A 21203-nucleotide genomic window follows, 5' to 3' on the forward strand; every position below is an offset into this window, starting at 1 on the left:
ACTTGCCCTGAAATAGCCTTGAATTTTACTGCATGGACTATACACAAAACATGCAAAATATACCCTGCATAGTGAAAATGTGCAGCCCAGGGATGATGTTACTACTGACTTACCCTCCAGAGTAAATTCGCATCCACCATTTTCCTTAAAATTATGCAAAACCAGTGTTGCATGTAAAAAACACCCAACATAGAACAGGCAGCCTGCTGGGTCATGACAAGCAACTCGGAACATTAGGCAAAGCTCATAATGAAAACACTGTACCCTTATCTCAATGTAAGCACATGAGGTATTTTTGATAACGTGCCTATGGTTATTTAGGGGCATTTTGTATACTGCTTAAGTGCCCAGAGCTCTTTACATGAGCAAAGTTCTTTTGCTTGCTGTCTCCAATGTGGAGAACACAGCTTGCAATTATAATTTGAAGCAGATATTGCTCTACCCTCTCACCATCCACCCTTCAGTCTCACACGCTGCACTGCAAGGTCTTCTAGATTAAGTACGGGAATCTGAATGTCATTAATATTAGCTATACTACCAGCTAAATTCCTAAAAATTATAGCATTGTGAAAATTTCCAGACTGCCTTGCACTCCCATTGGTTGGCCTATTGTGATAGTCAGATGGTGGAACAAGACAAAATTATTTCTGGACACTAAGCCCTGGTCGGGGTGACCACTGTTGAACTCCATGTATGAAAAGCCATTGGTAATGGCTCCTGAGGGTTGGCAAGCCTTCCACATATAGTGACAGCAGGATAGTAGTAGTACAGCCTTCATCACAACAGCTCCCACAGTCGACCTGACCTCAGCAAATTGCTTAGCAACTGATAGCAAATGGGGGGAGGTGAACTAATAACCTTCCAGAAAGTGATAGCTATATGAGTCTAAACAGATGAGGGAAGTCTTCTGTTGCTGAGAGGGTTCACTTTGTCATCCTAAAGTTCTTGCAACCAGCACTGGTCATCCTGGATGTCCAGCACAAATCTTGCCTATCAATCAAACCTTTTGTCTTGAACCCAAAAAGTCCCTCCTGAAGCAGCTGCTCAGTCTCATAATCCTGTTTGCTCTCCTACAGGCAACTGCAGGTGGAGTAGGGCAAGCTGCAGCTGCTGCTGCAGGAATAGGAAAAATAACCAACAACCCTTAGCTAAATGTTCTCAGTAGTGTGATTAGCTTGCAGAGACGCAGCTGTCCAGTGGTAACATGTCCAATGCACCTATATGAGCCCCTACATATTTTTGACTAGTGTCACCAAGATCCTGTTCTTGGTGATCTTGATTACAAATCTTGTTAATTACCAGGGATCCTGGTTTTCTCAGTTTAAAAATTGCAAAGTCTCTGATTTAAAAAATCCCAAAATCAGCATGGAGTACCATTTAATTAATAATGATCTGAGAGGGTTTGGAAAATGGCTCTGGTTACCCAAAAATGATCAAGGAATGGCAAGTGAGGACTTGCAGGATTTTTTTAGAGTTTGATTCTTGGATGGGGAATGCATTGGGGGTTTTTTCTGCTTATTTCCACTAGATACCCTATCATGCATCGTGAAAAACATCTTGTAATGTAAAGTGCTTGGCTGCTGCACAGAATATCTGGGTTACCTGGACACAGTGCTGAGCTCATAGATTGGAAGAAAACTCCTTTGTGTGAAAGCAGTGATTTGTAGCGAAGTAAAAGCACGCTGTTCATTTGGATGTGGTTACTGCATGTAAGGCAATGCAAAGCAGGTATAAGAAGGCATCTCACTTTGAAGTAAATTCCTGCCTTTCTGCTCTCTACTCCCTAGGATAGGGGCGGATAAAGTTCGGCCCACGGGCTGGATCCAGCCGGCAGTGGACTCCATTTCCCAGCAGCCCCGCCCATGTGGCTGGATCCACTTTCCATGGACACCCCAGCAGCAGCCCCCCCTGTGATAGCTTGGGGTTGGGGTTTCCATGGAGACCAACTCCAGCAGAACTGGGAAGTGGAAGTGGTGCCAGCTTCTTCCTGGTGGGAAGCCTGAGGGAGGCCTGTGCTGTGGGTGGGAGCGGGGTGTGCTCAGCTGCCGCCCCCTGTGCAGGGCAGGTGGCGGTGGTGCTACTGCGGGGGGGTGGGATGGTGGCTATGAGGGTCTACAGGGAGTTTTGGGATGACTGTAGCCCCAAGCTCCCCTTGAGTGCCGTCCCTGCTGGCAGGGCAGAGAGCTGCTCCAGAGCCAGGCTGGGATCTTGCGGGGTGACAGCAGGACCCAGAGCCAAGACAGCAACGATCTGCAACCTGTATGCTCTGGGCAAGGGCATGCAGGTAGCAGATCATGGCTCTGCCCCAGCTCTGGACCACACTGTCACTGCTGCAAGGAGCCCAGGCGGAGTCGTGATACTCTGCCTGCATGTCCCTGCCCAGGGCATACAGGCTGCAGATCAGAGCAGCTCCACATCCTGCCACATGCCTTACTAGCACTGCTGGGGCCAGTCTCTGTGGAAACCCTGGCCTTACGCTATCACAGCAGGGCTGCCGCTGAGGTCTCCAGGGAAACCAGCCCTAGCCACACAGGCAGGGGCTGCTGGGAAATGGAGTCTGTCTGCCGCCTGGATCTGCCATTTTGCCCAACCCGGCCCTAGGAGTTGCAACACTTCAGGAACTTGCAACCTGTGGAGTTAGTGTTCCCTTTGGTCTCACTTTGGGAATTAATTCCATAGAAAATGTGCTGTGCTCCCTGTATTAGTTGACAGGGTTTGGTGTTGGTGTGTGTCACTGCAGTATCTGATCCTTTGCAGGGAAATGCGTCTCTGCTGTGTTAGAGGATTGGATATGCAGGTGTATGTTTAAACATCTGCTGTTTCTCATATTTTATAACTTGAATTTAAACAGTAATTTTATGATAGATTTGTGGCAATTTTGTCCTTTTCAGATCAAATCTACTTATCATTCTTTTCTGTGGTCGTCTAAGGCTTTATCTGAACCAAGAAATAATATTGGTGAACTTTAGACCTTAACCTGCTTCCGAAAAGAAAATGAAAATGACCATCTCTAGACCTCAGAAGGTTCCTTGTTGCTTTGAGAAGGGGTAAAAAACCCTACTGATCAGTTTAAATCAGTGCCATCTTGAGGCTTAGGGTTCAAACAACAAATAAGAAAGGTACTTTTTCTAATTAAAATATATATTATTCTGAAAAAGATGACTGTGTAAGCTATAAGAAGCCAATCCTCCATAAAAGAAAGCATCAAAGAAACTGTCTTGACATTCCTTTGTCAAACGTAATTGGCCAGAAACAACAATAATCTGTACTGAAATCGTTTCTCAATGGAAGGTCAGGTATACCGTTTTAATTCTGCTGTCATAATAGGAGCTGGTGAGTGAGTTAGTAACTGGTGACTTTACCTTCAAATCCTGATGGTTATACAGAGAGTAAAGAAATGTAACCAAAAGTTCCTCTCTGCCCTACTGATCTGGTCCATGTTTGCATTGTTTTGATTACTAAAGGAGAATAAATTCATTGGGAAGGATCTGCCTCTCCAAAGTACTTGACTTAAAAAATGCCTCCTTGAAATTTGAAAAGGAAAGTCCCTAGAAAAGGTACTTTGCATTTATTGCAAATAGTCTGAATTAAATCACATTGTATAGTTTTACACTGGATTTTGAAGATCTAAAGGTAAAATATTACATGAGGAATGGGGCTGACTCCAAAGTTGTGTGGAAGGTGAACTCTTGAGACCTTAGGTACTCTGACTCAGAGTCTCAGCTGTGTTATGGTGCTGTTCAGCAGAGTTGACTTTAAAACCCTTTCTTCCATAATCTGTTCCACCTAGTAGAAGCTTCTGTCATCCCACCACAATGGACCAATTGCCAGCAGTCCCTGAATTTATCTTTTCTGAGCATTAAAGAGTTGGGGAGAAAGTAGTTGTTCCACTTCTTAGTAGCCCTGATCTGACCACTACCTTTCTGTAACTCCATTTCCTATTCTAGCTCATTGGGAAATAAGATCTCCCCCTGCCCCCAGTGAATAGGTATGTGTACTAGACGGCCATTAAGTAGCTACAACTTGAGCTTCATCTCCTAACCCAGTGTGGGGGGCAAACTTTTTAGGCAGGCATGCCACAAGTTAAGTCCCACTCCCTTTTGTGGGTATTAAACAAGATAGGCCTGCCACCCCCAAATTAAGATTTCCTAGGACTTCAAATGCCAGAAGGTATAAGGATAGAGGGGCAGACCTGTCTGGATAGGCCTTGTATAAGCACTCTTCCCCTTTGCATCTACTCTCCAACACTGTGAGAAACATGATACTGGCTAGATGGACTTGTGGCATTTCTTATGGTTCAAAAAAAGGCACAGTACCTATAACAGAACCACAAATCCTGGTCTTCCTCTGCTTCTGGAGGTGGGTGCTGTTATTTTGGGCTTGTAATGGTACACTAAACACAGGGGAAATGATTATACGCCCTCCTATTGGGTTTGTGGCAGGGCCCTTGCTCTGGTCTATCAGACCAAAGTGAATGGTGTGACAGAGGATAGAAATGGATGTCAGAAGAGAAAACTAAAGGGAGAGGACCTGAGACTCATACTGGTACCATGAGGAGCTGCATTTTTGTGACTGACAACTTAGAGACCCACCACATGGACAGACTGAGGCAGGAAAACATGTGCTGCCTATAAGGACCAAGGTTACAAAATGTTGGACTTGAAGCTGCAGAGCACTGTGATGGAGTTAGAAAAAGCCTCTTCAGTTAGTGACATACGACACTTCCAGATGCTGACTGAAGCAGATGAAGAATGAAGGACCAGAGTTGCTTAAAAGAAGTACAGGCCCAAGTGATCTTCAATTAAATCATAATGGTCTCTAGCGAAGAAGGACAATAGTGTGACAAGATAATGAAGGCTGGTGTTATAAGGAAGGCTTTGAGATGGTTTGAGAGGGTTTTGATTGAGAGCCATTAATAGAGAAATCTTTTTGGTAAATGTACCTACCTGATACCTGGGATATTGGCCTTCTGAGATTGAAACTGGCATGACTAATAAAGAGTTTTAACTTAAGTAATGGGTGAAGAAATTTGTAAGGTTCTCCATAATTTCTTTACTTAGTGTTAATAACAGGAAAAGGGAATAAGAATAAGAATAAATAAGAATATGGCAATGGATTAATGAATGCCAGAAAGCAGGAAATGGATACTAAGAAAAGAAAGTGTAATTATTGATGATAGCACCAGTTGAGTAAGCAGTAGTGAAGGGAAATAGGTTGTGGTTAGTGATGTTTCTTTGTTAATGAGGGACCAGTGCATTATTGCAGGACCTAGGATTACTGGTGCAGAATGGGCAACTGAATATTATATAAATATAATAAATAGGGTAGAATAACAATTGCAACTTGAAAACAAGTGTGTTCTGCTCAATTAAGGAAGATATCATAGCATTAGGAAGCTAAGGCTGAAAGGGACTTTCAGCACAGCCCCTTAGCTCACTGCAAATGCATCCTTGTGTAAACAATCCCATATAAATATTTGTCTGCCTTGCACTTAAAACGTCCAATACTAGAAGTTCCATGACCTCTCTAGGTAATCTGTTCCATTGTTTAACCAGACTCATAGTTTGAAATTTTTTCCTAATACGCAGCCTAAATCTCCTTTCTTGTAACTTAAGACCATTCATTACTCTTGTCCTGTGCCCTGTGAATGAATACAAGAACATCCTCCCCATAACAAATCTTTTTTTTTTGTATTTGAAGGATATTATCAAAAACCTCTATCAAGTCTTTTCTTCTTTAGACTAATTAATCCTGATTCGTGCAAACTTTCGTCATCTAGCATGTTTTCAAGACTTTTATTACCTTTTTTGCTCTCCCCTGGACTCTCTCCAACTTGTCCATATCCTTCTAGTATGGTGCCCAAAACTGGACACAGTGAGGTGTGAGGCCTTACCAGTGGGAAGTAGAGTGAAGGATCACATCCCATGACTTGCCTTTGGAAAGTAAAGGTAATGGTGGTGGAATAATATGATAAGTTAATTATGTCATTAACGGTAAAGAAATGAAAAAGGGATAGAAGTATTTGGCTCCAAATCACTTTAAGGAAGAATGGTAAGAAGTTCTATGGAAGCAGGGGTCTACTCTTAGAATCAATGTTATGAGAGAGAAATACCAACAGGAAGTAAGCCGTGAATAAAGGTAGGGACCCATTATTTCTGAATATAACAGCCAACAGATTTATTTGATAATTAGTCATTCAGCTAACAAAAAAGAGATTCCTTTTTTTTAACTCAGTTTTGGTAAATTGAGAAGCACTCAAGGGCTTGAATGTGGAGATGGCTTGGGATTTCCTTAAATCAAAAATGCAGAGAGCATACAAAGAATGGAAACAAGAATTGATTAGTACAGAAGGCTATATCCTAGAATTACTAAATGACAAGCTAAGCTAGACTTCAAATAGTAAGAACCAGTTCTTTGGTTACATAAATAAAATGAGAACAAGTAACAAAGTACTGCAGTGAAGTTGGAGGAGTTTATACACAACTTAGTCATCACCCCAAAACTAAATGAGTACTTTAGCTCAGCTTTGAGTGAGGATGGTGATGAACATGAGGTGAGAGAAGCTGGCTAATGGGAAGGAGGATATGAAAATTACTACATTTAAGTTGGAAGCAAAACTCAGAGGTTAATGCGCTCAAGTTACAGAGACCAGACCATGTCTATCCTTATAATACAGAAAAATGGCACAGAAAATGCAGTCTAGTAGCAAGAATTTTCAGTAAATCTCTAATGTTGGGAATGATACCAGGTGAATGGACAACCTGAAAACATAGTGTATATATGAAGAAGGGGGGGAGAAAGATGCTACAGTCAACTATAGGTTCATCAGTATGACTTCAATAATATGCAAGGTTTCAGAATAAAATTTAAAGGAAATGATAATTAAAAACATGGAAAAGAATAAAAGAAGCATCAGTTTATTGAAATGAGACTTTTCTAGAATAACTGGGTATCTTGATAACAAAACCAATTTTTCTTATATGAGGAAACACATCTATTTGACTTCAGTAAAGCATTTGATGTAGTGTTCAGAGGAGGATGAGAGTTAATGCCCAAACTGTTAATGTGGGTAACCTGATTTAAAAGGAAATTGTGCAGTACATTGTGCTGAAAATTGAATTGTTGGCTGAAGGAAGTTGTTATTAGTGAGATCTTAAGGATCAGTCTTGGGACCAATCTAATTTAATAATTTAATTAATGACAGAACAAAAGTATGCATAATTTTAATGAAATGTGTTGATGATACAGAGTTGGGAGGTATCATCAACAGATAGGCAGATTTGAATATTAACAGGAAGAGTTTTCTTACCACACAACCTGGAGTAATGCAAATGGGAGAAAATTCAACAGTCTGATAAGCAAAGTCATGCACTTAGAAGCTACTCTTAATAAAAAGAGTTTCTGACATAGTCAAAGATGGTATCTCATCAGCTGGAAATGACTGAGGAAGAGGAAAATCTGGGTGTACTGGCTGATCATAGGACGATTGAATTGCTGAGTATAATGTGGCAGTGAAATAGGCAAATGTAGGTCCCCTGGGTCACATATGTCCCCACTCCTCACACTCCAGTAAGATGTACTGAGTAAACTATTTCCAGTAAAGAAATGGCGGTATCAGTGTAATTGTACAAGGCCCTGGTTAAACCTCATCTGGCATATTACATACACTTTTGGCCACCCATATTTAAGAACAATTAACTCATACAGAGAATGACCGGGAGAGTACAAAAAGAGGCAAAGAACTGGATTTGTTTCCTATAACTCAGGACTGTCCAACTTGTGGCCCATAGTTAACTTTCAGCCTGCAGCCTCCCACCTAGGTGCCATGCCTCCCCGCCCCCCCAGCTGGTGCTGGGGGTTTCTGGCTCCCTCTCCCTTCCTTCTCTGGCTTCCGCCCTTGCCCCTGCCCCTGAGGGTGGGGCAATGCTTAAAGGGAGCTCATTCACCAGGAGAGATCAGGGAATGCATGCAGCCTATATGGCAAGAGGCAGGAGTGGGGACATATGATGTGGCCCCCGACCACTCACAAGATGTGGTTATTGTTTTGTAAATATATCAACTAAATATATCAAGCTAAAAGACAATATTGGCACAATTGTAAATGCATGTAAACTGCCAGGACCAGTCTTGCAATAGTAATGGGGGTACACAAGAACCCAGCTAATTTCAAGATGGATATAAACCATGTGACATGGTTACCTGTGATAGCAGGGCACTGCAGGCATTATCCAACGGGTTGCCTCCAGTCCTCAGTTTGAAATGTTTGGTTTCAGTAAATCTCTATATTCTGATGAAAATCTGTTCTGCTTGAAAATTCCTGAGCAGTTCATTGAAGTCAGTGTACCTTAACCATAAGCTTATTTGCTCACCTGCCAATCAGTGCATACGGGTACATAATCTTTACTTAAATTCCCATTGTAGTCTCAGGAATTTCCTTATGTAAGGACCACAAACATGGTATCCCTAGAAGTATATTTTCTTATGTGTATATAAGCTTTTTCTGCCTATCACTAATAGCTGATCATCCAAGAAATAGAAATTAAATACATGTCCATCAGACTTTTATATTCTTTTGAGGATTTTGATGTTGTACTAGTATCTTAAATTTTAATATTACAGTAATTTTATCTAAATTTTGACATGTCTAGAACATGGCAGTTATGTTAGAAAGCTATCTAGAATATATATAGTTTTCAGCTATTTAAAGATATTTCTGAATTATGCTTTTGAAGCCTGAAAATGCAATTCCTTTTTTGGCAGTCTACAGTAATCTGAATTTTTTAAAAGTTGATGGAATGTGTATTCCAGCCGTTAACTAAACTGAGGAATGTGTGTATCCGCAGTTTTCTGGATAGTTAATAAAAACGATGTAATGTTTGTTATAGAATTTGTAGCTTTAACATACCAGCTACTGCTACGTTGTTTGAAATAGGATACTTCTTACAAGAATTCTCTATGCTACTATTAGTTTTTAATTGTTAACTATTTTTGTTTGCTATAATAACCACTTAGGGGGTAAGAGTAAAAAAAAATTTCTGTAATAATGGTTTAAACTAAAACATTAGAAACTGTAAAGGAGAACCTTTTAAGAACCCAAAATTAAGCACTGGTTTGTAATAATTTCATAGGAAATGTGTTTTAGTAATTAACAGCCACATTTACCAGGAAGATGACAGCGTTCTTTTTTTTAATAACGTTTCCCGGCTTTTTTTATGATCTGTACAGTACGATCCTCCTGCCCCCTTTTCGTGCCTCATCAATTTATTCTTTGTGAACAGCCGTTTGACATTTCCTTTCCACATACCCTATGGATTTAGCTAGTCAAAATCAAAACAAGACTAATCTAAGCCTATCCTACAATTTAACTCTTTGGAAGCTTGTATTTGAAACTATAGCTTTCTGAGTGTAAAAAGGTACAGTGTAATATCCACTATGTTGAGTGTGTTTGGTTTCTGTTTTTTAGCATAGAGTGCTGACAAGTAATTTTTTTAACAGATGTGAGAGAGAATATAGTTTTCAGTAGAATAGCAGGCAAAATTTCAATTAATTTATCTAACTTTCAAAAAACTTTTTAGCAAGTTTAGTTACTGAACTTAAACAAAAATGTCTTTCAGCTTGCGGAGCACAGAGAGATCCGAAATACCTATGGTCTAGATACTCTTTGCCATTGTCCTTTATATGAAGAAGCCATGCATTTAGCAGAGGAGGGCAAAATATATTCCAGAGTATTAAGGTATTGTTTTATATCTACTTGCTAGTTTCCAAAAGTAGCAAAAAATAAAGAGAACTATTCTATATGAAAAGACATTTAAATGATCAGTAGTGGATAATCTTCTAGGTTCTGTTTGAATTCTGTTATACTTAGTCCTTTAAGTAGCCTTTAAAACTTGTTTCCATTTTATGTAGGACTGAAATGTTTGAATGTCTGGGAGACAGTGACTTTCTTGCTAAGCTTCACTGTATTCGACAGGCTTTTCAGGTAAATGCTTAGCTATCACTGTTGTTTGTGCGTATTAGCACACATGCATTCTCTGTCTGCCTTTCACAAGTGCAATGCTGTATAATTTCAGAAGGAGCAGAGTTAGGCCAAAGCTAATTGACTCTGAAAATCTCATCCTACTTATTCAGTGGCTCATAATTTGTACTGTATTACTTATAAATAAATGGTCATTCTAAAATGATGATAGAGATTGCAGCATATAAATTCTGCTCAACTTGCAGAGATTTTTTCATCACTTTTAAAGCATTTTGACTTGTATCTATATCACATATGTATTCTTGTTCCAGTCAAGCTTCTGCAACTTATTGGAGCATGCTTAAGTATCTGTCTTAATCAGGGCCAATAAATGTCGATGAACAAAGCTGAAGGACAAAAGAAAAGATCTGATTGATAGTGATATGCACTGTTGCATGGAAGACCTACTTTTATTAGTAACCTGGGGACTTTGCTTCAGAAGTTGGTTGGAAGCACCGGGTATTTGCATGGTGTGTTAATATTATCAAGCATCACTTATTTGATGGATTTGATTAAAATAACTATCCTTATTTGGTGCATTTCTTTTTCTCTTTTTTTAATTATGGATTTATATATCTACCATCTGGAATATTTTCCAGGTAATACTTTCAGAGACAGCCAACAGAATATTTCTTGCTGAAAGTGGAAGAAAAATTTTGTCTGCGTTAATTGTGAGAGCGCGAAAGGTAAAAATCCTTTTTATTAGTCTTATTTACTTCAACCAGGGATCAAAGTTCATTTTCCAAAGTTATTTATGATAATTCCAGAACCAGTAAAAGAAAAAAAAGTTGTCATTTTAAGTGTTTAAAATTAAGTAATGTTTTAATTGGCATTTACTGATTTTTACTTCCAGAATCCAAAAAAATTTGAAGATGTTTTTGATGAAATGATATATTTTTTAGAGCAAACTGACCATTGGGATAATACTGAAATGGAACTTGCTGCTAGAGGGGTGAGTCTGGATTTCTCCAATGCTTTTTTATCATTAAACCTAATTATGCAGTCTTTTTTCCCCTTGAAACTACTGTTTAGTAATTCATATTTTTGAAATATTGTGAAGAATATTATGAACCATGTTCCTTGTATGGTTTATGTTCTTTAGAGAAACATGAATCCCTTATTGCAACTTCAGAAGCACAGGTTGTGCTATTAGTGAAATAACATTAAATGAGACACTATGATAAATCTGAATGTTTTATATATGGAATTGGAACACTATGCTGTACAATTATTTAGATCTTGTTCTAATTTAATGCAGGTGAAAAATGTAAATTTTTATGATGTTGTTCTGGATTTTATACTCATGGATTCTTTTGAAGATTTAGAGAATCCACCTATAGCTATACAGAATGTGGTGAACAACCGCTGGCTAAATTCTTCCTTTAAAGAAACTGTAAGTAATTGTCTATATTTTTTCATATACCTTGATTGTCAATCATGGCAGATCGAAGTCATAATAACATGACAGTGTCAGCATTCTTTTTAAACATGATGAAAACATAGATTAGAGAATAAATATTTTACACTGAAAAATGAAGCTGCTAGTACTAATGAGACTAGAACTCATCTTTTTATCTATTGGTTACACGTTATGCAAATAACCAAAATGCAAGATTCTTCATGTTGTCTTGCCAGTGGCATCGACTCAGATTTAGAGAAACCACACTACCTCTTTATGTAAAAGGTAATGCATCTTCCCACATAACTCATTTCTAAAATATTCCTGAGCAAAAATGACTACTTTGGATATTATCTTTTCAAAATCATAATTTAAAATTTGTTAGATGAGACATGAAACCTACTTGCCAACTCTTTCCTAGGATGATTCTTTATAACGGAGAAAACAGCTTTGCTTGTCCTGAAAAAATAACTATTTGTCATGGACAGGGAGAATGTTGCAGGCTGGCTTAGGTTAGCCATCTTTGAGAGCTGGTGTATAGAATTATGGGAGAACATATTAGTTCGTGCCACAAAATGTTACTAACAAGATCTGAAAAGTGGCTGGAATTGCAAGAGAACATACAGGCATTTCAACATGTCTAACATGTTCAGAAACACCCTTCAATTTTTCCATAGAAATTTCAGCCTGTTTTGCTTGTTAGGCTGTGCCATGGCCAGCTGATCATTTGTAGACGTGATGCTGTACCATACTCATTTGTAACTATAAACTTCAATTGAAATATTTCCTCTGTGAAAAAAGGCAAAGTGCATACATTTATTTCTGTAGTAAATGCAGTAAAGTTCTGTTTTTGTGAGTCATAAATTACCTCCTGGTATCGAGGTAGCATCACATTCCACAAGAATTCTGTTCCATGCCACTGAGAGAGAGAAGCCTAGATTTGTCAGCATATTGTATTGTTCAAATCCATATTTGGACAAAATGGCTCAGCTGTATCTAGAACTATTTCAAGTATGTTTTTCTTAAAGTGAAAGGACATTACAATGTGTTCATTTGTTACATTTTTTAAAATCTGAAATAGTTACAGTTTTTGGAGCCATACCCGTTCTGGCATGCAATACTCTGTGCATCTGTTAAGTTGAATAAGCCTTTCTAATGCTAAATTGTGAAAAATACATAAGAGGCTTAGTAATTCAAATACAATTTGGCACCACAGCAAAATGTGGCAGAAATTGGCAAAGAATATATGTTTTAATTTTTTAAAATTCAAAATGACAAGTAATATGAACTAATCCAAGCCAGTTATTCACAACAGGAAACATGTTATGGTTTTTAACTTTTATTTCCCACCCATGAAATTGAGAAATGGAAATACAGAACTTCAAATATAATATCTCAGAGTATGGACTGATACAATATTTGAAGTGCTTCAGCAGCAAACTCTTTGCCATGTCCTCTGGCTGGAGAACTTCAAACTCACTTCAGGGGACCAGGGGTTGCAGAGAGGAGCTTCAGGACACAGAAGGGTACAGATTACAGCCACAGTTTGCAAAAGCTCCTAGGGGCTGGGAGTTCAGAGCAAAGCCCCAGATTGCAGCAAACATAGGAGACCAGGGCCTGCAGTAGATCTCTCCTGTGCACTCCACCTTTATTCTCCTGGAGCGCTCTCCTGCTGCTAGAATCAGGAAAAACTTGTGGGGGGGAGAGGAGGCTTTAGTTCTGGTCCCCCTCCCCTCCCATAGGGACAGGGGAGCGCAGAGCACTGTGAGATGCTAGAGGACTGAGCCCTCTCATGTTGCCCTCCATAGAGAGTGCACACTTTTTAAACAGTATTTTTTTCTTCATGGTTATTTTTGTAGCACTTCCGCCATTTTTTGAACACTCCAAAGTCTTTGAAGAACTCTAAGTGTTACATCTGTCAACATCCTTATACATTATTTGTTTTCAAATGGAAAATCAGTTCTTATGTAGAAATTACTTAAAAATGTATTTTTATATTTAGGCAGTGGCTTCAAGCTGTTGGTCAGTATTGAAGCAAAAACGTCAGCAAATGAACGTAAGTTTTCTTGCAGACTAAAAACCGCTTTATTTTGTAATTCAGATATTCTCACTATTTTTCAATGGTCAGCTGGCCTGTTAGGAAACTGAAGTCCTATTTTGTAACAATGTATAATTAAATTGCAACTTCCCTGATCCTATAGACACTTGTGCTTATTTGTGAATAGACTATAACCATGTTAATTAATATAGGCTCATACAAGTTAAAAGCAACTTGTGCAAGTACTTATACATGTGCTTAGGTGTTTGCAAAACTGGGGATTTAAGACATGCTTACAAGAAAGCAGAGAATTTCAGTATAGGGTACAGAATTGAAAGGCAACATACCTGGTTCTTGTCTTCTCCAGGCACTTGTGTAGTCCCAGTTACTGGTTTCTCCAGTTTGTCTATAATTCAGACTTGCCATGCTGAAGCTCTCACAGATGTTACATATGTCTCATGGTATGTGTGAGTTTTCAAAGGCAAAATATAATATGTCATACATTAAAGGAATTTGTCTGTAGATAAAAATGGCCAACCTTCCACAAAAATGGAAGATCTATGACAAAGTGGTTATTTCAGACAGCAACTTCTTTATCTTGCTGGGACATATTTAACATTGGGCCAAATCTTAAACCTTCTACTGTGCCTCAGTGCTCTGCTCTCCTTTCCCACCTTCAACAGGGGGCGAGGAAGCTGCCTTCCTGACATCCTGACCAGCAGTGAGCTGTCAAGGCAGCTTGCAGGCTGCCCTGTCCCCGTTGCTACCTGGCTAGGCAAAAAAAACTGGCCTTCCCTGCTTGTGGGCAGCCTGTGAACTGTGAAAGGCTTCTGGGCTGGCCACGTGTCCTTTAAAGTTCCAGGGAGGCTGGTAGCCTGGGACATGGGAACATGGGAATGCCTGCCAGCAGCATCCTCAGATCCCAGACTGCTGGCCCACCTGAAACCCTGCAGTCTCCTGCTCTTCCTCCTTCCTTCCATGCAGGTGACAGGCAGCCAGATCCTGATGTTTGTCACTGGGCTCAAACTATATGCTGCTCACACATTTAAAAGCCTGAAAGGCATGGCAGTGTTTCGGCTGCAGCTGCTTGTCACCTGGGCTTCATTGCCATGATGGCAACAATTAATGGAGGAAGCCTGTTACTGAGCCTTCCAGTGTACTGGCAGGCTGGGGTGGGAGGAACGAAGGAGCATCTTCCTGTCACCCTTAGGCTAGAGAGCATGCAGCTGTGGCAACTTTGCCATGCTGCAGCCAGAGGAGTTGAATGTGTAGCTACACATAGTCCTTTGTAGTACTACAAACTTTGCAATACCACACTGCTCCACATATGCTGATTCCTGAAATGGAAGCAGCATAGCCACATTTAGCATGTCACTGCACTAACCATGGTTACAGTTCTGATTTGGGAGGTGGTATGTGTGGAGCAGTGTGTCAGGTTTGAGTGGTCAGAGTGGATGATCTAATGGCCCCTTCTCATTTTAAAACATAAAACTCTATTAATAACAGTGTCACACCACAGACGTTCCTTGAAAATGTTTGTATTGTAAAATACCATTAAAGTTAATAATTCTTTTAAACAGTCCATCCATGTACTTGATACAGTTGTAACACAATTTAAACAAGTAGTTTGGCTAGCTACCAGAGACCTACATAAAGCCTTAATTTGATATAACGGAGATTTATACCAAACAGTTTAATTTTCTTTTCTGCTTCTTACATCAATAGGTACCTGATGGGTTTTTTGCACACTTCTATGCCATTTGTGAGCATATCAGCCCTGTTTTGGCATGGGGATTTCTGGGCCCGAGAAACTCTCTATATGATTTATGCTGCTTCTTTAAGGTATACAATTGTTTTGTGATCATTTATCAAACATAAGAAAACCACCCATCAGATTAGCAGGTGGGAGGTTCTTACTTAAAGGGACACCACTAAAATAGTATGTTTTTTTTTAAATTGCAATTTGGGATAAAAATAGGCCAAATGTTTATGCTAATGATTTTCAGCAGAATTTTGACATAGATTAATTTAATCTTGTGTCATAAATTAAAAAAGGATTGATTTGTCCATGTACTGAAGAAACAGTTTGTACCTATGTTGTTAAGTACACTGTAAATAAGGGGTGGGCAGTTCTTTAGGTCAAAAGAGCCACTTAGGGAGTTTTGGTGAGCTGTTGCAGGCTGGGTCAGCATGTTCCCCATCCTCCCCCCCAGCTCGCAACAGCTCACCAAAAGTCCCTAAGTGGCTCTGCCCTAGGGCACAGCCCCATGCTATCACCACCCAGCAATCCCAGCCCTGTCCTAGGGTCTCTGTGCAGACAGGCCTGGTGCAGGCAGGCAGGGAGCAGCATCCAGGGATCAGGGCTGGGGCCGGAATTGCAGGGTGGTGACAGTGCAGGGCCGGGCCCAGGGCAGGCCTGCGATCTGCTTCCAACATGCTGCTGCCCTTGAAACTGGCATCTGTTGTAGGGACATGGCTCTGACCTGGCCCTGGCCCTGGCCCCAGCCCCATGCTGTCACTGCCCTGCAATGCTGGCCCCACCTGACCATTCTGCTCCTGGACATCACACCATACCTGCCTGCGGTCCCATCCATGGAGACCCTGCCCACCTGCTTCATTCAGCACCCCCGGCAGTGGGTGCAGGGCAGATGAGCTGGGGTACCCAGGCAGTGGGGCTGCTGCCAGCAAGGTTGATGTGGCATTCAGCTGTTGCATTACCCCAGCCCCACGGTGTACCCAGGAACAGTGGAACCAGCTGCATGTATGATGGTGCCCCCCCCGGGCCTAGGCCAGGTGGGGCTGAGGGACTTGCTGCAGGCCAGATACAATCCCTTGGTGGGCCAGATTTTGCCTGCCCCTTTTATAAACAATTAAAACTAAAAAAATCCTAAAACACAGGCTTCAGCCCTACAAAACACTTAGAGATCTGTGTAACTTTACCCATGGGTAGTCTCATTGTGGTCAGAATACTACTCGTGTATCTAAGTGTGTGCAGCATTAAGACCATAACTGGCAATTCACCTTTAATTGTTTTTTTTTCTTTTTCTATTATCTCACTATGGAAATAGATGGCTCAGGGTTTTTTTAATATTTCCTTTCTGGTTCTTATACACTGAGTATATTCACTTTGTTTCCAAGACTGCAGATAAATGTAGTTTATTAAGAAAAATACTTCAATTTGTTAAGTAGGTTTTGAGCCAAGAATTTTTTGCATAAGGTTTATTTTTAATGCTTTTCTAAATAGTCAAGAGAATTAGTAAGTGAATGTCTGTAGATACCACTGGAAATTACTTTCTGAAAAAAATTGTTAGAACATTTTATAAGTGATTGGGAAAGATAATAACGAAGGAAAGATATGTAACATTGTATGATTGATTTTTAACATATAGATATGTTGTTCATAAAAGTAAATGCACATTTTTAATGTTTTTTGTTCACTAGGATCAAGTACTTTTCTTCCTCAAAGACATTTTTGACTTTGAAAAAGTGAGATATTCAACTATGGAAAGTTTAGCTGAAGATCTTATGCAATTGCTAATCCGACGCACTGAACTTTTAATGGCCTACCTTGGAGCGGATTCACTGAGACATGTCAGTGGTTGTGTAAGTGGTCATGGGCATGTTGTGGCCACTGGGCTTTTGGAAGCAAAAGTACAATAAGCTTAAAGATGACTACACACAATCACATGCACCTTGATTTCCCCCTCATGCAGGGCTATCATTGCTGTTATTGAGCAAGTATCTGAAATTTACCATGTTACTAAATATAGAATGGACTCAGGGAGGTTTAAAAGAAAAACATCTAGGGAAAGAACTGGTAAGCATATTACTGTACATATTAGATAAAAAAGATACAGCTCAGCTGTTACTGTATTTACATGTAATGTATCCCAAAGCTTTTTTCTGCAATACTTGGATAAAATTTATGAAATACTGTGCGTTTGCCACAGATTATTTCTGAGTGAAGCTAATGTATGGTAAGTGGAGTTGTCTCATTGTACGAAACTGTCAGAACAAAGTCTCAAAAGCTCTACCATGTGTGTTTCTATCTAGAAAGTGTTTCAGACAAGGTACACACCACCTCCAATTTGTGACAGATGCAATAAAATGATTATACATGCTGTGACATGTTTAACTTTCCCTGAATTGCATTTGTGTGGGTGTAGGTTGTCATTTTATACTGAAGCATAATGGAGTGATGCAGTAAATGCAGTCACCATTTGGGCAGTAATGACTTCCAATATGCATTGTTCATGTAACTTTTCATTGTGTAATTTAAGTGAAAAATGTAAATGCAGATTGGCGTTGTCTTAATGGATGTAAAGAAATCATTACTGAGATTTACATTTGAAATCACTATTGTGAGATCACTGTTTACTGTATCTAAAAGAAATTACACTTTAATGGATCAGTACATTGGTTTAAAAATCATCCTTTTAGAGCTCATAAAACTTTATATCAGGGGTGTCAAAGATCCAGCCTGTGAACTGGATCTGATCTGCAGAGCCTTATAATCTGGCCCCTGGTGCTGCCCCTGGGTCTTGGATTGGACCAGCATACTGCTGTGGTGCACACTGGACCAGCCCCCATGCTGCTTGGGAAGCATGGGGCTGGTCTATTGCGCATTGTGGGTGATGTGTGGAGCCAGTCCAGAGTGCATGTTGCTGCACTCTGGTCTGGTCCAGAGTATATGCTGCTACTGCTCTCAGGGCTGGTCCAGGTCACAGGCTTCTGGCTACACCTCAGGCTGGTTTGGGCCACAAGTTGCTGTTGAACTCCAGGCCAATCTGGATCACAGGCTGCCTGCAGCACTGCACCCAGCCTTCCCCATGTGCTGAATCCAGCATGCGGGGCCAGTCTTCAGGGTGGATCCAGCCAAAGTACCCACCCAGGGCTACTCATCCAGCCCACAAGGCCTAATGAGGTTGACACCCCTGCTTTATATGATAGTTTTTGGATAATTATTGTCATTCTCGGTTTAAATGTAGTATTTTGACTAAGGATAGATGATCAGACCTATTAATCATGAAACAGTATTGAAAAAAATGTTGCTTTATGTTTAAAATCTTTCTCAATCTTCACTCGCCCCCAAAAAAACAGTAAATATTTGAGCTTTGGCAAATGACTTACTGTTTGCATATGCATACAAAACTTCTGCTCGCTCTAGATAAACTTTTAGTTGTTGTTTTGAATCTTCAGATATAGTTTTGGAGGAAAAATATGTTTTCTGGATATTTCAGAACATCTTTTGCATAGAATTTTAAAGGAATTAGTGATTATCCAACATCTGAAGATCACAGAGCCTAGAATGAATTTATCTTTTGAAATAGCTTTCTACATTTCTTAAGTCCTAGGTTCTGACATTTAAAACATCAAGGCTGAAAATGTGGCAGGTGTAATATTCCACTGTGAACAGAGCTTAGTACAATTATTTCAGCAAATCTATTACTTAACAAAAATGCAGTTTCAAAGCAGCCAGTACTATTCAGATTCAGGTCAATTTGGCAAAGCGGTTTTGTCCAAGAAAAAAATTAAAATAATTAAAATGTCTAATCAAACCATTTGGATATTTCCAAAAGGAAATACATGCTTATTTTTTTGTTAGATTGAAAGAGGAACTTGGAAGGCATTCACTAAATTAGGGATGATATAATGGTGGCGATGATGGATAGCTTTCTAACCCAACAATTAGGAGACTCAGATTCAAAGCTCCTCCGTGCCTCATTCAGGATTTACTGGGATGGGTCACCCTCAAGTTACACTCACCTCCTGATAATAAATCTGTGTCATTTGGTGTTAATAGTTATTTGCTGAAGCAAAGACTGTAACCTGTTATTTCTCAGATGAGTGGTTTAAACCTGCCTCCTAGTGATTTTGTCTAGCCCAGTGAATATTTAAGTATTTTATGGAAAGTTGAACAGCCTTACCAGGAAAGACTGAGAAAATTCACCCTGGAGTACCCTAGAACCTAGAGATTAAGACGAGCTTGTGGGAAGTGACAGACCTCTGTTCCAACCCCTTCTCCAAATCAAGCAGAAAGGTAATTGGAAGCTAGGTCTCCATCATGAAAGTGTGCCCTGGACACTGTACTATAAGGTAAATATGCAGCACCATAATTTTGTTAACAACACACAAAATTAGCTTGTGAATGAAAGCCTTCAATTTCCAGGTTTCCCTCTGCTTATTTAAAATCAGATACAACCACCTCAGAATAAAATATGACATTTGATCCTAAATTAATTTTCAGCTTGCCAAAAAAAAATTATGCTTGGTTAAAGTGAAAACAATTTTTCAATGTTTCAGAACAGCCAAGGAAGCAAAAACATCATTTGCCCAGCTCTTACCGTAACTTAAAAAGCAAAAGTATGAAAAATGAACTTAAACCCTTATTTAATATATTGTTTTATTCAATTGAGTATATTAACATATTCCTTCCTGATTGTTTATGGGGCAATAAGTTAAATATGCTTCCATAAAAAAAAAAAAAAAAAAAATTCCAAACAGTGTGTAGCATCTTGACTTGCTGGCACCAACATCTGAGATTTAATGAGCCCTACTTATTACCATAACCTAGAATTAGGGAAGTTCTAACGTAATATTAATCTCTGATTTCTTTTTCCTCCCTTATTTGAAATTTTTCTTACACGACCATATGTTGTGACCCTTGTTTTCAAACTTTTATGTGGGTAATATAGCAGGTACTGCCTTTCTTTTGTTGTAAAACTATAAATCGGTTTCAGATATTTCTCATAATGTGATATAGTCACCAATCTTGCCTTTCCATCACCGCCAAGTTCTTCACTTAAATTTTTGCAAGAAGGATTTCTGATCATGTAACTTCTGATACAAATTTCAAACACTTACGGAGAGGAGGGGGATGATGCAGTTTTTCTGGGCTGTAATATGTTTTTCCTTCCTAGTTCTAGTTCTTGTTAAGCTGGATGACAGGAGAGCTAAACTCTTCCTAACCCAGGCATTCATTTTATTTTAGTTGGCTGGAGGAAGGTACATAAAAATATCTATTGCTAACCAAACACATATCTGAAGTGCTTCAAATGCTTGCTACCTTGGGAAGCAGAAATGCTGAAGTTGTACTACAGCATTTGTGCTTGGACTACTACTGTACTTGATATGAATGATTTATTTGCTCCATAATTGGATATAAGAAATTAATGTATGATTTGTTCTACATAATGATCTATACTTTAATTCTTTAAACAGTTTGAATGCAACTTTCTATGGTAATAATGGCAAGTTAAGTTCAAAAGGGATCTTCTTCTACCCTAATATACTACTAGTTCAGTGAGAAACACTGGAAGATACAAGGATTTAAATTTAAACATTTATTAGTTATCATTTAGTTGTAATAATATCACTTAATGATTACTTCACTTTCGTAGGTTGCAGTTTTTGTGTCTTTCAGAGTAAACATGTATCAACTCAAGTTGGCTAATTGTAAGCATATTTGTGAACTTTATATTGCCTAAATGAACTGCAGTTGTATGTATCAAATAAAGTAATTCAAATAAATTATTGTGGAAGAAAAATAATTTTAAATTACTTTGAGTTGTACAGTGCACTTATTTAATAAACCAACTTTTTTTTTATTTGCACAACCATCTCATTGTATTCAGTGTTAAATAATTAGAAAATTCAGGTTAGATGACTTATGATAAATAAGTTCAAATATAACAAATGCCATAATTGTAACTTGGGGGTAACTTTTATTCTGGAAAAATGGCTTTTACTTC

General features: G+C 39.2%; 1 protein-coding gene across 3 annotated transcripts in view; it reads left to right on the forward strand.

The window, feature by feature from the left end:
• The window catches only part of MIGA1 (mitoguardin 1), a 61009-nt gene extending 40027 nt beyond the window's left edge, over positions 1–20982 (forward strand). For 2 of the 3 annotated variants that reach the window (XM_090049186.1, XM_090049185.1), the window contains 8 exons: positions 9615–9733; positions 9907–9979; positions 10615–10701; positions 10869–10967; positions 11274–11408; positions 13417–13470; positions 15178–15294; positions 16894–20982. In XM_090049186.1, the coding sequence (XP_089905312.1) occupies positions 9615–9733; positions 9907–9979; positions 10615–10701; positions 10869–10967; positions 11274–11408; positions 13417–13470; positions 15178–15294; positions 16894–17112 (903 nt within the window). In that variant the 3' untranslated portion in view covers positions 17113–20982. The remainder of the gene's footprint in view (positions 1–9614; positions 9734–9906; positions 9980–10614; positions 10702–10868; positions 10968–11273; positions 11409–13416; positions 13471–15177; positions 15295–16893) is intronic. The other variant, XM_090049187.1, reaches the window with a different exon arrangement.
• The last annotated feature ends 221 nt before the right edge of the window (positions 20983–21203 follow it).

The sequence above is a fragment of the Crocodylus siamensis genome, chromosome 5, assembly GCF_052110815.1.
Source record: "Crocodylus siamensis isolate JL-2025a chromosome 5, ASM5211081v1, whole genome shotgun sequence".
NCBI classification, from domain to species: Eukaryota; Metazoa; Chordata; order Crocodylia; family Crocodylidae; genus Crocodylus; species Crocodylus siamensis.